This window comes from Pelodiscus sinensis, chromosome 4, assembly GCF_052426305.1.
Source record: "Pelodiscus sinensis isolate ZL-2025 chromosome 4, ASM5242630v1, whole genome shotgun sequence".
Lineage (NCBI taxonomy): Eukaryota > Metazoa > Chordata > Testudines > Trionychidae > Pelodiscus > Pelodiscus sinensis.
The window spans coordinates 2,727,013-2,744,728 of record NC_143055.1 but is presented as its reverse complement, the minus strand read 5'-3'; the positions used below and the strand labels follow the sequence as shown (position 1 = coordinate 2,744,728).

At 57.5% G+C, this 17,716-nt stretch overlaps 1 protein-coding gene across 1 annotated transcript in view; it reads right to left on the bottom strand.

Annotated features, from left to right (window-relative positions):
* The window catches only part of SIGLEC1 (sialic acid binding Ig like lectin 1), a 72,037-nt gene that overhangs the window by 16,932 nt on the left and 37,389 nt on the right, over nt 1-17,716 (bottom strand). Inside the window, exons 15-21 of the mRNA XM_075931078.2 lie at nt 16,291-16,596; nt 15,626-15,877; nt 12,266-12,574; nt 9,463-9,717; nt 2,521-2,823; nt 1,443-1,542; nt 11-83 (exon numbers count right to left, since the gene is read on the bottom strand). Of these exons, the coding sequence (XP_075787193.2) occupies nt 11-83; nt 1,443-1,542; nt 2,521-2,823; nt 9,463-9,717; nt 12,266-12,574; nt 15,626-15,877; nt 16,291-16,596 (1,598 nt within the window). The remainder of the gene's footprint in view (nt 1-10; nt 84-1,442; nt 1,543-2,520; nt 2,824-9,462; nt 9,718-12,265; nt 12,575-15,625; nt 15,878-16,290; nt 16,597-17,716) is intronic.

Here is a 17,716-nt window from a genome sequence, read left to right as displayed (position 1 = left end):
GGAACCGCACCTGGGATCGTTCCGGCGCGCCGGTCAGCTCCAGGGCGCTCTCGTCCGCTTGCAGCTTCATCAGCTTCTTCAGCCTGGGCAGGGGGGAGGCGACACCCGTGTCATGCTGAGGGTGGTGGATGCTCACGAGGGATCATTTTAGGAGCAGAGAAAGCCCGGCCCAGCAGGCCCGCTCTCCTGCCCGTCTGCATCCCCGCCCCTCGTGTGGGCCCTCCGCAGGGCAGAACCCAGAGCGGGCCTCTGCTGCCGGAGTTAAAGGAATGCCCCTGCTAGCAGTAGTAGACTGTTATCCTGCAGGGGGCCAGCCATTAATGAGGGATCTGACACGCACCGTGCTAGTCCCATGCGCCCCTCAGCGTGGCGTCTGACCTCCAGCGGGGGTGTCCGAACCCACCCACTCGGGAGGGGAGGGGCGGCCGTTCTCCAGGGCCAGTCGGTCACTGGGCTCTGCTAAGGATGGGGCCCGTTGGGTTGCCACGGCTGGAATTGGACTGAGACCTGCCGCAGCACCCCCCGGTGCCCCCCAGATGGCACCATCAGGGCATGAGCCAGGGGCCTCCTTAGCTAAAAGAGCCAGTCTCCACAGCGTCTGCGGGACCAGCCGACGCAGTCCCAGCCTCTGTGGGTCACACAACGCCTGTTCACCACTGCCCCGGCCAGGAACCCCGCAACATAGCCTGTCACCCGGCCAGCAGCCTCCTGTGCGTCCCCTCATGGCCTACAGGCAGCCTGCCTCAGTTTCCCTCTTGGACTGTTCAAATCCACTTCACTTCAGGCTTATTCATCATTCAAACTTGCCCCCCCCCCCCTTTGGGGGCTGGTTTGAGCCATATAAAACAATACATAAAATCGTCCCCTCTCCCCACAACAACAAAGTCCAGTCCTGCAGCCACACAGCCCAGGTCTCTCTTCCTCCTTGCAGACCTTTGTCAGCGCCTCTCCCGGCCTCCCTGCCTGGAGAGCCTTCCTCGCCCTCGGCAGCCAGACGCTGCCGCCGCTTGCCACGCCATCCCCTTTCTCTGCCACTTCTTGCTCCTGCCATGGCTGGGCTCCCCTTTGATTAGGCTCAGGGTCTCCAGCCCATGGGACAAACCCCTGGGCAGCGGGTGATGGAGGCAAGGGAAGGCGTTGCCTTCCCAAAGTGGCCTACGCTGCCCAGCCGCCCCGGAGGGGCTGGGGTGCGCCACATGGGAGCCCAGTGGCCGGGGAAGCCCAGGTTGCACCCTGCAGGCTTGGCTGCGGGGAGAGGGAGAGAGAAAAGGTTGTGAAGGGGCGTGGTCTCAGGGTAAGGGGCGTGGCTTTGGGCGAAGGGGCTGGGCTTCAGGTGTCTTCCCCCGCCCCTCCCGTGGACAAGTTGTCCCTTCCCAGCTCCTGCGAGCCAGCCCAATGGGACACCCCTGTGCCGTTTCCAACAGCAGCAAGAGCCACGTCACCTGGGCCGGAGCAGGACAGCCGCAATGGCCAGAGCTCCAGCCAGCAGCGCTGTGATGAACAACCCGGCCAGGATCTTGTACATGCGGAGCTCAGTGAGAGCTGAGGAGGAGGGAGAAGAGACGGGTTAGTCCGGCCAATGTGAAATCCACCAACAGCTGCCTGCGTGGTGACAATACGCTCAGAGCCATGGGGCTGTGTCCTTCTACCGCAACAGCCGAGTCATCAATGTGTTGTTCCGGTCATCGACTCCTGTCTACTGGCTGTGCTCCACCGCCCCCCGATGGACAAAGCCCATCCTGCATGGGAGTCCCCCTGCCCTCTGCGGGGTGGGTCCAGACCTCCAAGAGATCTTGGAGACTTTGCAGATAGTTGTCTGAAAACATCTGCTCAACGTGCTGCGGCAGGCAACCACCCCAACAGAACGCTGGCAACCCTTAGGTAGCTACAAAGACCATAAAAAACCACAGTGCCGCTATAGAAATCCGGGGTGCCCTGCACCTCAACTGAGTGTGGATGTGGGCAGCCCATCCCAAAAAAGATACCTTAGAACTGGAAAAGGGACTGAGAAGGGCAACAAAAGTGATCCCACAACGCCCAGTCAACCTGTGGAACTCATTGCCAGGGGATGCTGTGAAGGCCAAAATTGTAATTAGATTTAAAAAAGAGCTAGATAAATTCATGGAGGTTAGGTCCATCAGTGGCTCTTAGCCAGAATGGGAAGGAAAGGTGTCCAAGCCTCTGTTTGTCAGAGGCTGGGAATGGGTGACGGGAGGGATCACTGGACGATTCCCTGTTGTGTTCACTCCCTCTGGGGCACCTGGCACTGGCCGCTGTCCGCAGACAGGACACTGGGCGAGATGGACCTTTGGTCTGACCCCGTGTGGCCGTTCTTATTATGCATGTATCCCCGTGTGCTTCCCTGCCCCCTGCTGGATGGGATCTGACCTGCACCTCGGAGTGTCTGAGCCCTCTGCTGGATATAACTGGACTGGACGGACATGCTGTCGGGAATAACCCAGTGTGGCCCGCGGGGATGGACCCGACAGGACGTGGCAGCCCCCGAGCCGCCTGACTTACTTTGTGCCCTGAAGTAGGCAGTGACTGTCACGTTGCCCAGCCTGTTCCTGGCAACACATGTGTACTCTGCCGAGTCCGCCGACGTGACGTCCCGGATCTCCACTCTCAAGGCGTTGAAGGACGGAAACACGCTGAGCCTGTGGTTGGCTGCTGAGCGGGGGCCGTGGCTGGAAGCCACTAACTTATCCTCTCTGTACAGGGCTAATTCAGCCTGGGGGTTGCCATCGGCAGTGCAATGGAGGAGCCCCACCCTTGCGTTACGGTTCTCCAGGAAGGCCTGCAGCGATGGGTTCCTGGGAGCGTCTGCAAAGGGGAGACAACGTCATTGTTAGAGCAGGTGACTGGACGTCTGCAACCGCCGAAGAGGAAGTGACGGGGTAACAGCAGCCCATGGTAGTCTCCAGCGATTGACAAGGACCAATCACAGAACAGAGTTTCCAGCCCATGGGACATTCCGAGATTTCAAGTGTGCATTTTGGTCCTGATTTGAAATCTCGCCCCTTATTTTGCCCTATGGAATATTTCATCTCCACCGCCTTGGAACACGTCCTTTGGGTCCGGTCAGAAGGTTTCGTTTCGACTTAGGAATGTCGACTCTTCTGGGCTGGTATCCAAATGAAGTATTTCAGCCTGGCTGGAACAAAACATTTGGACCTTCTCACAACCAAACAGCTTGATCATTCCCCCTTGAAAACTTCTGTGCAAGCAGAGCATTCTGGCAAAATGGTTCCATGTGGTCATACGAACGTACGAATGACCACACGGGGTCACACAAAGGTCCATCCATCCCAGTATCCTGTCTGCCAAAAGTGGCCAATACCAGGTGCCCCAAAGGGAGTGAACCGAACAGGTAATGATCAAGCCATCTCTCTCCTGCCATCCATCTCCACCCTCTGACAAACAGAGGTTAGGGACACCATTCCTTACCCATCCTGGCTAATAGCTATTAATGGACCTAAAATTATCTAGTTCTCTTTTAAACCCAGTTATAGTCCTACCCTTCACAATCTCCTCAGGCAAGGAGTTCCACAGGTTGACTGTGCGCTGTGTGAAGAAGAACTTTTAGTGACAGATGCGGAACAAGGAGCAATGGTCTCAAGTTACAATGGGAGAGGCCTGGGTTGGACATTAGGAAAAACTTTCACTAGGAGGGTGGGGAAGCACTGGATTGGGTTACGTAGGGAGGTGATGGAATCTTCATCCCTAGAGGTGTTTAAGTCTCAGCTTGACAAAGCCCTGGCTGGGTTGATTGAGTTGGGGTTGGTCCTGCCTTGGGCAGGGGGCTGGACTTGATGACTCCTGAGGTCTCTTCCAGCGCTAGAATTCTATGATTCCTTTCATTTGTTTTAAACTTGCTGCCCATTAATTTACTTCGGTGACCCCTAGTTCTTATATTATGGGAACAAGTACATCACTTTTCCTTATTCATTTTCTCCACCCCACTCATGCTTTTATAGACCTCTATCCTATCCCCCCTTAGTCTCCTCTTTTCCAAGATGAAAAGTCCTAGTTTCTTTAATCTCTCCTCATATGCGGCCCGTTCCAAACTCCTCATCATTTTAGTTGCCCTTCTCTTGAAAGTAGGAATAAGAGATCTTCCGGAAAAGGGTTTATTTTCCGGAAAATCGCATCTAGACTGGCGCTTTTCTCCGGCATAACCCCGAGCCGGAAAAAAGCGGCAGCCATGTAAATGCAAATGCCGCGGGGGATATTTAAATCCCCCGTGGATTTGCAATTCCGACTGGTCTCATTAGCATCCCTTTTCCGGAAAGGGGTGCCAATGTAGATGTAGCCTGTGGGAGTTTTGGTTTGCCAGCTCGCAGTATCAAAAGGGAAAGGGTCCATAAGACTAACAGACCCCAGAGACAATGGAAAGCAGCCAACACTCCAGCTCAGCCTGATTGACAGGTTGGACAGGCCAGTGAGGAAAGTGAGAGGCCAAGCCCCGTCCTCCCTGTGAGCTGGGATTGTTCTGGGTCTCTCTGAGCAAGGAGAGAGCTGAGAGACTGCTAAGAGGAGCAAGCTGTATGGAGAAGAAGTCCTGCAGCAACAGAGCCAGGCACAGACAGCTCAAGGAGTGCAAGCTGTGCTGAGGGGCAGTTTTGCAGCAGCAGAGCCAGGCACACACAGCCCAAGGAGTGCAAGCTGTGCTGAGGGGCAGTTTTGCAGCAACAGAGCCAGGCACAGACTGCTCAAGGAGTGCAAGCTGTGTGGAGAAGCAGTCCTGCAGCAACAGAGCCAGGCACGCACAGCCCAAGGAGTGCAAGCTGTGTGGAGAAGCAGTCCTGCAGCAACAGAGCCAGGCACGCACAGCCCAAGGAGTGCAAGCTGTGTGGAGAAGCAGTCCTACAGCAACAGAGCCAGACACACACAGCCCAAGGAGTGCAAGCTGTGCTGAGGGGCAGTTTTGCAGCAACAAAGCCAGGCACGCACAGCCCAAGGAGCGCAGACCCTGTGTTGAGCAGCAGACTGGCAGTGCTCAGAGAGCCAAAAGAGACAGAGAAGCAACGCAAGGAGCTGGAGACTGGCAAAGCAGCACAGCCTGCAGCTGGGTGTGGTGAGCAGCTGGGACCAGCAAAGTGCGGGGAGAGGCTCTGGGCAGGGAGATATCACCAGCCAAGAGGCCCTGCAGGCCAGACTGGGAGAGGGGTTGTGACGGCGCGTTGGGGGTTCCCCGTCTCCTGCACCCCGAAATGGCACAAACAGACTGCACCAGCCAGTGGAATTGAGGGTGGTTTATTGCTCCTCCAGCACAGCGCAGCACAGATGTAATCTGGTTACAGGAACTGGGCTAGGATGCCTCAGGCCCCCTTGAGATGGGGGAGACTGGGCCCCTAAACTCCAGCCCCTTCCCCTAGGCTCTCCTCCATGCTCTTCCACAGTCTAACTAAATTCCCCTCCAGCCCTGCCCCCGCAGTCAGGGCAGCATTCCACCTTCCTTTGTTCCTCTCCATGGGGGGTGTCTGGCCACTGGTTCAACCAGTTTGGCCTTATCTCTGCCTAGCCAGGTTTCCCCTGCTGGGTCTTGCTCCAGACAGCAGGGGTCACCACAGCCCAGCAAGTACCCCCACTACATCACAGTTCTCCCCCCTCCGAGAGCGAACTGAGCAGGGTCACTCCGCTCGTGACCTAGGGAAGTTCGGGTCCTCTGCGTGGGAACCCGCCCCGGGGACATGGGTGCTCCCCTTGACTCGGGCCGGCCGTGGCGAGGCCCCACATGAGCTGGCTTCCCTCTGTCCACTCGCCGCCCCGCTCCAGGGCGACTGGCGCAGGCCGGTCCTCGGGGGTCACACCCACCCTTCCGCTGGCTTTGATCTCTGGCCAGGGTCTCTCGGGCCGGGGCCATGAGCCCAGCGAGCCTTCTCTGGACAGCCAGGGCGGCTTCCATCCCCGATGCTCCATCCAGGGAGGTCTTCCCCTCCCATAACTCTCTCAGCAAGCCCAGAGGGTCTATCTGGGGTAGAGACCCCCAAGCCGCTTTCCTCCTGTCTTGGGCCTTCCCGCCCCTCTGGCAGGAGTCACAGGACCGGCAGTACCGCTGCACGGCTGTAAAGATTCCTGGCCAATAGAAGTGCTGGAGCAGCTTCAGCCGGGTGCTCCGGATCCCCCGGTGGCCCCCAACGGGGACGTCGTGGGCCAAATACAGCAGCTTGAGGCGATACTTTCGGGGGACGACCAGCTGCCGCTGGACACCCCATGCCCTCGCCTTCCTGGGGGGGAGCCACTCACGGAACAGGAGCCCACGCTCCCGCAGGAATCTCTCCTGGCCACCTCTCCCCCGGGGCTGAGCTGCACGGAGGCCAGCCTGGTCCCTCAGCCTCTGCAAGGAGGGGTCTGCCTGCACCTCAGCCTGGAATTCAGCTGCTGAGGCAGGGATCGGGACCTGTCCCCCACCTCTGCCTAGGTCCGGAGTCCCAGCCTGGCTGGACCCCGTGTCCACTGGGATGGGACCCTGAGGACGCTGCCAGGAGTCCTTCCCTGGACCCACGTTGTCGGCCCCCCGCTGGCTCTGGCTCCGGGTAGGGACTAGAGCCCGCTGGGATCCATGGGGCCACTCCTCTAGGTCATTCCCCATCAGCACCTCGGTGGGCAAGTGCGGGTGCACCCCCACTTCCTTGAGGCCCTCCTTGGCCCCCCATTTCAGATGCACCCTGGCTACAGGCACCTTAAACGGGGACCCGTCTATGCCCTTCAGGGTCAGCTGCGCGTGGGGTAGTATCCGCTCCTGGGCCACTATGTCAGATCGGGCCAGAGTCACCTCCGCCCCCGTGTCCCAGAAGCCCGTCACCTTCCTACCATCCACCTCCAGGGGTATGAGGCACTCGCTCCGCAGGGGCCGTCCTGCCCCCACCCGGTACACGGAGAAATCCGCCTCCTGAGAATCAGACCTCCCAGGGGAGGTGCACTGAGCATCCTTCCCCTCTCTCTGAGCTGAGGTTTGCCTGCCAGCCCCTGCCTCTGGGGCAGCCTGCCCTTCCTCCCGCCCCAGCCAGTTAACCCTGGAAAGTCCCCGGTCCCGGGACCTGGTGCACTGAGCCCTCTTGTGGCCTTTTTGCCCACAGCGCTGGCAAGTTAGGCTTTGGGCTGTCTCTGTCCAGGCCCTGGCTGGTTCTCTGGGGCGCAGACGACCTGTTCCTTGGTCTCGCCCCGTAGTTGACTCCCTCCGTCGCTCAGCCGAGATCCGGTCTCTGCGCGGTTCCCTTTCTCTCCGGGACTCCCGTTCACACCCGGACCGGCTCTCCGTGAACTCATCCGCCAGCCTCCCGGCCTCCTGGGGGTTCTCTGGTCTCCGGTCCTTGAGCCACAGCCTCAGTTTGGGTGGGCACGCTTCATAGAACTGCTCCATCATGACCAGCTTGAGCAGCTCCTCTGCGGTCTGGGCTCCGACTCCAGACACCCACTTGCGGCAGTATTGCGCCAGGCGGGAGGCCAGATCCACATAGGTCTCCCGTGGCCCTTTCTGTACCCCCCGGAACTTCTTCCTGTACATCTCGGGGGTCAGCCCGAACTTGTGCAGCAGGGCCTCCTTGACTCGGTTGTAATCCCCGGGCTGTAGGTCCTCCAGCTGACTGAGCACTCCGGCCGCCTCCTGGCTCAGTGCGGGGATGAGCTCCTGCAGCCAGTCAGCTGGGGGAACCCGTTGCAGTCCACAGGCCCTCTCAAAGGCACTGAGGAACCCGTCTATGTCACCCATGTCCTTCAATTGGGCCACCACGGGCCTCTCCAAGCATCTGGCAGTCCTGGGACCCTGGGGCCCATCCGCACTTGGCGCAGCCGGTGCCCCGCCGGTTCTCCGCTCTGCCATGGCCAGCTCATGCTGCCGCTGCCTCTCTCGATCTTGGCGATCCCTTTCTCGGTCCTCTACTTCCAATTCCTTGATCCGCAGCTGGATCTCCAGCCGCCGCAGCTCTGCTTGGCTGGCCCCTGCCCTAGATGGGCTGCAGCTTGCAGGCCTCCTGGGGGAAGCTGTCTCATCTCTCCTGTGGGTTCCAGCGCTCCTCCCCCTCTCTGAGCCTGACACACTCTCAGGGGGGGTCTGGCTGCTTCCCCTGGGGACAAGATCCTGGCCCTGTGGCTGGTCGTTCTCTTCTAGCTGAGCAATCAGCTGGGCCTTGGTTGCTTTCTGCACAGGCAAGCCCCTCTCTCTGCACAGCCCCACCAGCTCTGCCTTCAAGAGTCGGGCGTAGGCCATCTGCCCGCTGGGCCCCTCGGTGCAGACTCACCAGTCTAGTGCTGCAGCGCCCCACGATTCCCAGGAACCGCTTCGCTCTGTCTCCAGCACGCCTGGCTCCAGGGCTCTTGCTTCTACTGCGCCTTGTCGCTCGCCGCTGGAAGCTTCATCCACGGGGTGCCGTGGATCCCACTTCTGACACCAGTGTGACGGCGCGTTGGGGGTTCCCCGTCTCCTGCACCCCGAAATGGCACAAACAGACTGCACCAGCCAGTGGAATTGAGGGTGGTTTATTGCTCCTCCAGCACAGCGCAGCACAGATGTAATCTGGTTACAGGAACTGGGCTAGGATGCCTCAGGCCCCCTTGAGATGGGGGAGACTGGGCCCCTAAACTCCAGCCCCTTCCCCTAGGCTCTCCTCCATGCTCTTCCACAGTCTAACTAAATTCCCCTCCAGCCCTGCCCCCGCAGTCAGGGCAGCATTCCACCTTCCTTTGTTCCTCTCCATGGGGGGTGTCTGGCCACTGGTTCAACCAGTTTGGCCTTATCTCTGCCTAGCCAGGTTTCCCCTGCTGGGTCTTGCTCCAGACAGCAGGGGTCACCACAGCCCAGCAAGTACCCCCACTACATCACAGGGGTCTGGCCACTTAGAGCTTGAGGCTGTGTGGTCACTGCCAGAGCAAGCGTGTCCAGCCTGCAGCCCCCCTGCAGCACAGCCATGGCCTCTAAGGGGCCTCTAAGGAAGAGACTGTGGACTGTCCTTACACTCTGCAGGCTGCTGGTTTGATGTCCCGTGCTACAGAGCAGGGCTGTGTGTTCTCATTTAAACTTTCTCATTTTTTCTTATTCTTTTCTCTTTAATCAGTTGATGTTTAATAAATTGTATTTGCTTTGAACCTTATGAAGTGATCGCTGGGCCAAGAAGGCCTGCAGTGTGAAGAGAGCACCTCGGAGTGGGGACACCCTAACTCCTGCCCCTAGTGACTACAAGGTCGGGGATTAAGCCCCAGGAAACCTGGGCCCAGCTTTGTTGGGGTTTCGAGGACTCTGCTACTCAGGAGAGTGGAGGGGGAGCCCTCAGGATCAGGGAGCTGTGGGGTAAAGGAAGTGGGAGCGGGGACTCAGATCCTTTCGCTGGTTCATTTCACCGGGGTGTATAGAAGCCAGGAAAGTTCCCCACAATAGCGGGACCATTCCCCCGCTTATAATAACAATGTCGATCCCAAGTTGCCTTGATTTAGCGTGAACAAACCGAGCCCAGCGACACTCACAGAGCACGTCCAAGCTGAGCAGGGCCGAGGTGGCTCTCCCAGTCCTGCCCTCTGCCCGACAGTGGTACGACCCGGTGTCGGTGCTGGTTACTCTGTCGAGATGGAGCGAGCTCGCTGGGCCGTCCTGCAGCCATTTGCTGTTCTTATACCAGGTGTAGTTGGTCTCTCCCCCGAGCCAACTGGCAACCACGCAGGTCACATTGACTGCGGCTCCTTCCTGGATTTCCTGAGACGGCTCTATCCGGACTCTGACCGCTGATGGGGAGAAGAATGATTAGGGGATGGAGCATGTGGCCCAGAGGAAAGGCTGAGGGATTTGGGTTTGTTGAGTCTGCAGAAGAGAAGAGTGAGGGGGGATTTGAGAGCAGCCTTCAGTTCCCTGGAGGGGGGTTCCAAAGAGGATGGAGAGAGGCTGTTCACAGTGGCTACGTCGAGACTGCAAGCCTCTTTCGAAAAAGAGCGTCTAGACTGCAAGCAGTACTTTTGAAAAAGCAAGCCGCTTTTTCGAAAAAGAGCACCCAGGCAGTCTGGATGCTCTCTTTCGAAAAAGCCCTGTTTGCATTCAAGAACGTCTTTTTTCGAAAGAGCACTTTTGAAAAAAGGTGTTCTTCCTCGTGAAATGAGGAGTACCGCCGTCGAAAGAAAAGCCGCGTTCTTTTGATTTAATTTCAAAAGAACGCGGCTGTAGTCTAGACGCAGGGGAAGTTTTTTCGAAAAAACCCTGCAGTCTAGACACAGCCAGTGGGGGCGGAGGGCAGAATGAGGAGCAATGGTGTCAAGTTGCAGTGGGGGAGGTCTAGGTTGGATATTAGGAAAAACGATTTCCCTAGGCGGGTGGGGAAGCCCTGGGCTGGGTTCCCTAGGGAGGGGGTGGAATCTCCATCCCTAGAGGTGTTTAAGTCCCTGCTTGACCAAGCCCTGGCTGGGTTGATTGAGTTGGGGTCGGTCCTGCTTTGGGCAGGGGGCTACTGGATGGCTCCTGAGGTCCCTGCCAGGCTAATAGCCACCGTTGGACCTATCCTCCATGGATGTATCTAGCTCTTTCATGGATGCTGTTAAGCTCCTGGCTGTCACAGCCTCCTCTGGCGAGACTGACCTGGGGGATGACACGGACTCAGGCTAAAGGGATTTCTGGCCTGCGCGTGAAAACCTGAGAAACTCCAGCCGCCAAGCCAAGGCAGCTTGTGCCTTAAGAATCTGCAGGCCTGGTTGCGTCTCAGGGTGAGAATTTGATGCCCAACCTGTCTAGAGGGCTACACGCCCTTTGGGGTTTTCTCTGTTTCCCAGGGAATCTGCTTTGATCTCTGCTCTCGGTGACGACCTGTCCGTTTGTCGCGAACACGCATGTGCAGCCCTTTTGCACGCGGTACGTGGTCCAAGTGCCGCCACACGGGACAGGGAACCCCTGCCACGAGGTGCACACAGCCCCTGGGGTGGGAAGCTGAGCGTTTCCTCCCACCTTGGGCCCCACACAGCGCCGCCGGGAATGCAGGCTCTGGGTGGGGCTGGGGATGAGGGGCTGGGGTGCAGGAGGGGGCTCTGGGCAGGGAGTTGGGGTGCAAGAGAGGGCTCCGGGCTGGGGCAGGGAATTGGGGTGTGGGAGGCTGTTTGGGTATGGGGGAGGGGGGCTGAGGAGTGGGGTCTGGAAGAGAGTTAGAGAGTGGGAGGGGGTTCTGGCCTGGGGTAGGAGTTGGGGCGAAGGGAGGGGGATCTGGGCACAGACTCTGGCTGGGTGGCACTTACCTCTGATGGCTCCCAGTTGGCCACGCAGTGTCTGCCCTGGCTCTGTGCTGCTCATGAAAGCACCCGGCTAGTCCCTGTGGCCCCTAGGCCAAGGGCCCAGGTAGTTCTGCGTGCTGCCCCTGGAGCTCCCATTGGCTGCAGTTCCCAGCCAATGGGAGCTGCAGAGCCAGTACTCAGGGCGGGGGCAGTGCACGGCGCTCCCCCAATTGCCCCTAGCCTAGGGGACGCAGGGACACGGTGGCCGCTTCAGGGAGCAGGCCAGGAAGCTGGTGGCGAGGGAGTCTGGTGTCCCCACCCGGGTGAAGGCAGGTGGAAGTGCAGGCTTGCACTGGCTAGGGAGACAGGGGCTCAGTGGTACCCCAGGTCCACCTGGCACCCTGGAAGGAACCCATCACATGTCCCTTCTGAGGGCAGCGTGGCTGGTCTTAGTCCAGCTCCCCGTGGACCGATGCCTACCCACCCTCGTCACTGGTACTGATTCCATCCTTGCTGACTCCTTGGAGTGGACCAAACAAACGAATGATCTACGCACTGCTGGTCAGAGTTGGGGCACGTTGGCTGGGAGAAGCACGTTGCACCGCCACTGCCTGTGCAGAGACAGCTAGCACGGGGGCGGGGAAGAGCCTAGGGGATTTTGACACCTATCTCCTAGACAGTGTTGTGGTAGCCATATCACCCCAGGATATTAGCGAGACAAGATGGGTGACACGGTATCTTTTGTTGGATCAACTTCTGCACAGACCTCACCCGCCTCGTCAACATCACCGTATGGGTAGGCACGTGTCTAAACCCCCTAGACCACTTCGGAATGCTCCGTCTGCGCCTCAAGTGTGTCAGCCTGGCACCGGGGGCCAGCCTTGAGCTCCGCACACAGATCAGCTGGCGTGCTCAGCTCGGGAGTCCCACTCAGTCTCCCTGTGGACTGCAGGGTGGTGCCCCAAATCCAGATTCTGCTTTGCCTCATACTGTGGAGCAGAATCCAACCCCCTTCCCCCGCCCCGCCTGTGGGTGCTCGTGGGAGAGGGCGCGGCCTGCAGGGTGAAAAGACACCGGCACTCACTCTCCACGCCGAAGCGCACGGACGCCGTGGCGGTGCCGTAGGTGTTGTTAGCCGAGCAGACATACTGGCCGGCATCTTCCAACACTATGTCCTTCATCTCCACCGTGAGGGAGTTCGGGGACACCTGGATGCTCAGACGCTGGCTGGGCAAGCCAGGAGAGCCCTGGGTCGCAGCCACGAGGGTGACTTTATCTCCTCTGTACAAGGCCAGATCTGACGGTGGGTGACTGTCCACGGTGCATTGGATGATGGCCCGGCGCCCATCTTGGGCATTGAGGAAGGAGCTCAGAGAAGGCTGCTTTGGGGCATCTGCAGGGGCGAGAACAAGAAACAAAGAGGGTGACTTTCTCCTGGAAGGGGGTTGCACAGTTTGACCACACAGCCCTGGGGATTGGCAGGGGGTATGGAGTAGTGCTGGACAGAGAAAGCGTTTCCCGTCCTTTGGGTGTTTTTGAGACTTCAACAATTCTTCCTGTCCCAAATCAGGATGAAAACCCCAAATCTCAAAAACGTGGGCACACCACAAATCTGGCATTTGTTTCTGAGCATGGCAAGCAAAGCGTTTTGTTTCAAGAATTGCTGATGCGGTTTTTTTATGTGTGGGCCGATGCATGATTTGTACGTGGTTTGTATCTTCGGTGAGCTTAAATGCCGAAAACGGGACATCTTTTTGAATCAAAGCACATTTAGAACGTGGCAAAATGGGGTGTGTCAGCAACCGAGAAACTCCTGTTCAAACATGTTGGAGAAGGGAAACTGACCCTTTCCTCTGTTTGGCTGCAAGGAATTTTTTGCTTTCACATTTCCCCATTGGCTCTAAAGCAGTGTTTCCCAAATGGTATTCCGTGGAACCCCACAGTTTCCGCAACGTGAAACTAAGGATTCCGTGAGAAAATTCTATTCACTACTCAGCGCTGCACGTGCAGGCAGGCAGTGATGCAGTCGCGTGCTATATAACACCGGAAATCCCCGTACTCACTGTCAGGGAGCGTGGATCACATGGGTGACTTTAACAATACGACACGTTAACAGTATCTACACATAGAATTTAAATTCTTGATACAAAAATTCCCCATGGATCATTGGCTAAAAGAAGGAACTGTAAAGAAAAAAGTGAGTACCTGTACTTCAAACACTCCTGTTGTTACTGAAACCAGCAAAGACGATAACGAGGCAGCTTAAGCTAATTATGAAGAATTACAGCCAAGTAATAAGAAACACAGGTATGCTGAGGACTATTTGTCATTTGGATTCACAAGCGATAGAAATAAAGATGCTCCAGATGCCCAGTGTATACTGTGAAACAAAATATTCTCTAATAGCTCTTTAGTACCTGCTAAATTGCGAAGACATTTTGAAACAGATCACTCAGAATACAGAGATAAAGACGTTAGTTTTTTTAAGTGGAAGCTTGAATCATTTGAAAAAAGGAAACGCTTCATTAGTTTTTTAGCTTTATTTTTTGTACACATTAAATGTGATTTTTGTTTTTAAATATGTGCAATTAAACTAAATGTCGATCTCATGACCTTGTTGAGCATTTCTTTAGTATTACTCATTTGTGGTCTACTTTTTCAGCTCCAGTTGACACTAAATTAGGGGGAGAGGTAGATACGCTGGAGGGCAGGGATAGGGTCCAGAGTGATCTAAACAGATGAGAGGATTGGGACAAAATAAATCTGATGAGGTTCAACAAGGACAAGTGCAGAGTCCTGCCCTTGGGACGGAGGAATCCCAAATATTGTTACAGGCTGGGGACCGACTGGCTAAGCAGCAGTTCTGCAGAAAAGGCCCTGGGGGTTACAGTGGAGGAGAAGCTGGATATGAGTCAACAGGGCGCCCTTGTAGCCAAGAAGGCTGACGACGTACTAGGCTGCATTAGGAGGGGCATGGCCAGGAGATCCAGAGATGTCATTATTCCCCTTTATTCGGCTCTGGGGAGGCCACATCTGGAGTATTGTGTCCAGTTCTGGGCCCCCCACTACAGAAAGGATGTGGGCACATTGGAGAGGGGCCAGTGGAGGGCAACAAAATGATTTGGGGGCTGGAGCACATGACCTACGAGGAGAGGCTGAGGGATTTGGGTCTGTTTAGTTTGCAGAAGAGAAGAGTGAGGGGGGATTTGAGAGCAGCCTTCAAATCCCGGAAGGGAGGTTCCAAAGAGGCTGGAGAAAGGCTGTTCTCAGTAGTGACAGGTGGCAGAACAAGGAGCAATGGGCTCAAGTTGCAGTGGGGGAGGTCTAGGTTGGACATTAGGAAAAACGATTTCCCTAGGCGGGTGGGGAAGCGCTGGGCTGGGTTCCCTAGGGAGGGGGTGGAATCTCCATCTCTAGAGGTGTTTAAGTCTCGGCTTGACAAAGCCCTGGCTGGGTTGATTTAATTGGGATTGGTCCTGCCTTGGGCAGGGGGCTGGACTTGGTGACCCGAGGTCTCTTCCAGCGCTAGGATTCTATGACTCCATATATCAGACTGTTGTTAGAGGATCCGCAAAATCCTTTTGAGTTTCAAAGGGTTCTGTGGCCAAATAAAATTGGAATTTCTGCTCCGGAGCGAGGCCCATGCCAGTAGCCCCCTGCTCTCCTCCCAGACTAGCTGTCCACGGGCGCTGAAGGGCTGTCCACTGACCTCTGAGAAGTGACTGGGGGTCTGAGCCTCGCTGCTGGCTCTGATCGCCTCCCAGTGGCCGTCACAGCAGCGAGGCCGAAGGTGGCATGGGCCGCAGCGTCTCCTCTCTCCCCTCTGGAGCTTGCCCGGCAAGCCAGGGCCGAGGGAAGGCAGGCAGCAAGGTGGGAAACCGTGGCGGTGGGACCCACTGCTAATAGAATGCGTGGGCAGATGCGCACCACTTTCCAGGCTCTGGTGTAAACACAGAGTGGCGCTGCCGGAGTCACTCTCTTTCTAGCGCTGGCATTTTGAAGGCCCGTATCGTTGTAAGGTCTACATTGCTCAGCGGTCCGTGGATCACCGGAGGGCGGTAGCGCTCGGGAGAACCCGGCCCTCTGGGTTTACGTTGCGGGTTCTGGCCTGGTCCGATTCTATGCCTCCCCCCGTTTGGGCCAGCGGGGTTGGAACGCAGGGCTTACGGAGCTAAAAGCACGGGGGGAAGAGCCAAGTTGGTTCATTACGGTGGCGGCCTCGTTAACCGCTGACGTGGCTCAGCCACTAGAGGGAGACAAAGAGCTTCCCGAGTATGGGTCACGTTTCAAGCACTGGACCCACTTGGGGGGTAACCAGTCGGGAACGGTCCCCCTTCGTCCAGGGAAACCATCCCCCGCCCCGGTTGAGTGGCCGGAGTCACCCGCCCTGGGAATTCGCTTCCACGCCTCCCTCGTAACGGTGTCTAAACGGCAGGCAACTTACAGAGCACCTGCAAGGCGGTGGGCAGAGACGTCCTCCTTCCCCCGTCGTCGTGAGCCGTGCAGCTGTACGAGCCGGCGTCGGAGCCCGCCGCGCCCCGGATGGTGAAGGCCTTGGCAGGACCCTCCCTCAGCCATTTGGCGTTCTTGTGCCAGGTGTAAACGGTGCTCGGCCGGGCACCGGTATCCTCACAGGTCAGCGTGACCGGGTCCCCCTCCCGTACGTCAGGCCCTGGCTGGATGACAACCCTCGCGGCTGGGGAAGAAACCGGAGCAAAGCGGGATACAGCTGGGGCAGCCCTCTGATGCCCACGATTAGCAGCTGGAGACCGCTCGCGGGATGGGTACGGATCCGCGCTGCTTTGCCTCCTTCCGCCCCAGCCCCGGCAGAGGTTACAGCCGCCTGGGGGCTGCTCCAGCCTCCACATCTGGCAATGATCCGTAGTCACCAGCCGGGGGCAGCATGTTTCAGCCTCCCGGTCTCGCCACACCCCCTGTGCTCGGTGGGACCACTCCACTGCTTCTTTGCCCCCTTAGCACGCCCCTGGGCGGGAGACTCCCTGCCAAAATAGACAGGAAGATTCCACTCCCTGGCGCAGGGGGCAGAGCAAAGGGGAGAGGCTGTGCCCTGAATCCCCCCTAAGCCAGCATGGTGCACTCCGAACTCACTCTCGACGCTGACGCGCACAGAGGCGCTGGCCTTGCCGACCTGATTGGTTGCCAGGCACTCGTACGTCCCTGCATCCTCCACGCTGACGCCCCGGATCTCCAGTTTCAAGGCATTCGGAGAGGCCGAGACGTGGAGCCTCCCTCCGGCGGCTCCAGCGCCGCGGGAGGAGTCGGAAGCCACCAGCTCGGCGCCCCGGCGCAGGGCCAGTTCCGACAGCGGGTTACTGTCCACCGCACAGGCGATGATGGCGAGCTTCCCACCTGGGATCTCCAGGAAGGACTTCACCCAGAGGTTCCTGGGCGGGTCTGCAAGGAAGGAGGATTTCGTGAGAGCTCCCAAGGGGGTGGAATTCCCTGTGCTCCAGCGGCGGGTAGGCTGGACAATCAGATGGCCTCCATGAATCTGTGACCTAGAGCCACGAAGGAGCCGTTGTCAGAGCTAGGCAAGCGGTCGGTCACCGATCGCCCGTTCGGGGCCCCGTGCCTCTTTTTTCTCCCGTCCTTATTCGACGCGACTTGGCCAGGGATTTCTATGACTGACACTTGGCCTGTGCATAAGAACATATGAACGGCCGTACTGGGTCAGACCAAAGGTCCATCTAGCCCAGTATCCTGTCTGCCAAAGTGGTCAGCGTCGTGCCCGGAGGGGGTGGACCGAAGACAATGATCAAGCGATTTGTCTCCTGCCATCTATCTCCAGCCTCTGACAAACAGAGGCCAGAGATACCATTTCTATCCCTTCTAATAGCCTTTTGTGGATCTAACCTCCATGAAATTATCTAGCTTCTCTTTAAACTCTGTTATAGTTCTAGCCTTCACAGCCTCCTCTGGCAAGGAGTTCCACAGGTTGACTACACGCTGTGTGAAGAAGGACTTTCTTGTATTAGTTTTAATAAAACTAATAACTGTAGCTATTAGTACTGTAGCTCATCAGTAAGCTGTGTGTGACGAGTGTTCCCTATGAAAATCGAGCTGTGTGTTCATGGGACACCTCCGTGTCACATGGTGTGTTCCTGTCCTCTGATTGGGTGAAGGGGACCTTTGCCCCCCCCCCCCGCCCTCCAGGGATCAATTCTGCACGACTGTTCAGAGAGGAGAAACTCAAACAGGGCTAGAACCGCGGCGACGGGGACTCCGCTCAGAATCCAAGCCCGTCCTCGTGGGCCGTTCTCAGCGACGTTCATTCCGCATTCTCGGCTCAGCGCCTGATACGCAGGATAGCCGGAGCGAGGAGAACCCGGTGTGCGTTGGCTGAGTTTTGGGGGGACCTCAGGGCTGGGCCAAGACATTGGGCAGAAGGGTTTGTTTAACTCCACAATCCCGGTCCCCTCTGAACCGACACGCGGAATGAACATCGACGAACGGGCTCTTCAGTCTAGCAGACAAAGATCTAATACGGGGATGGGCAAACACCAGAATTTCCTCT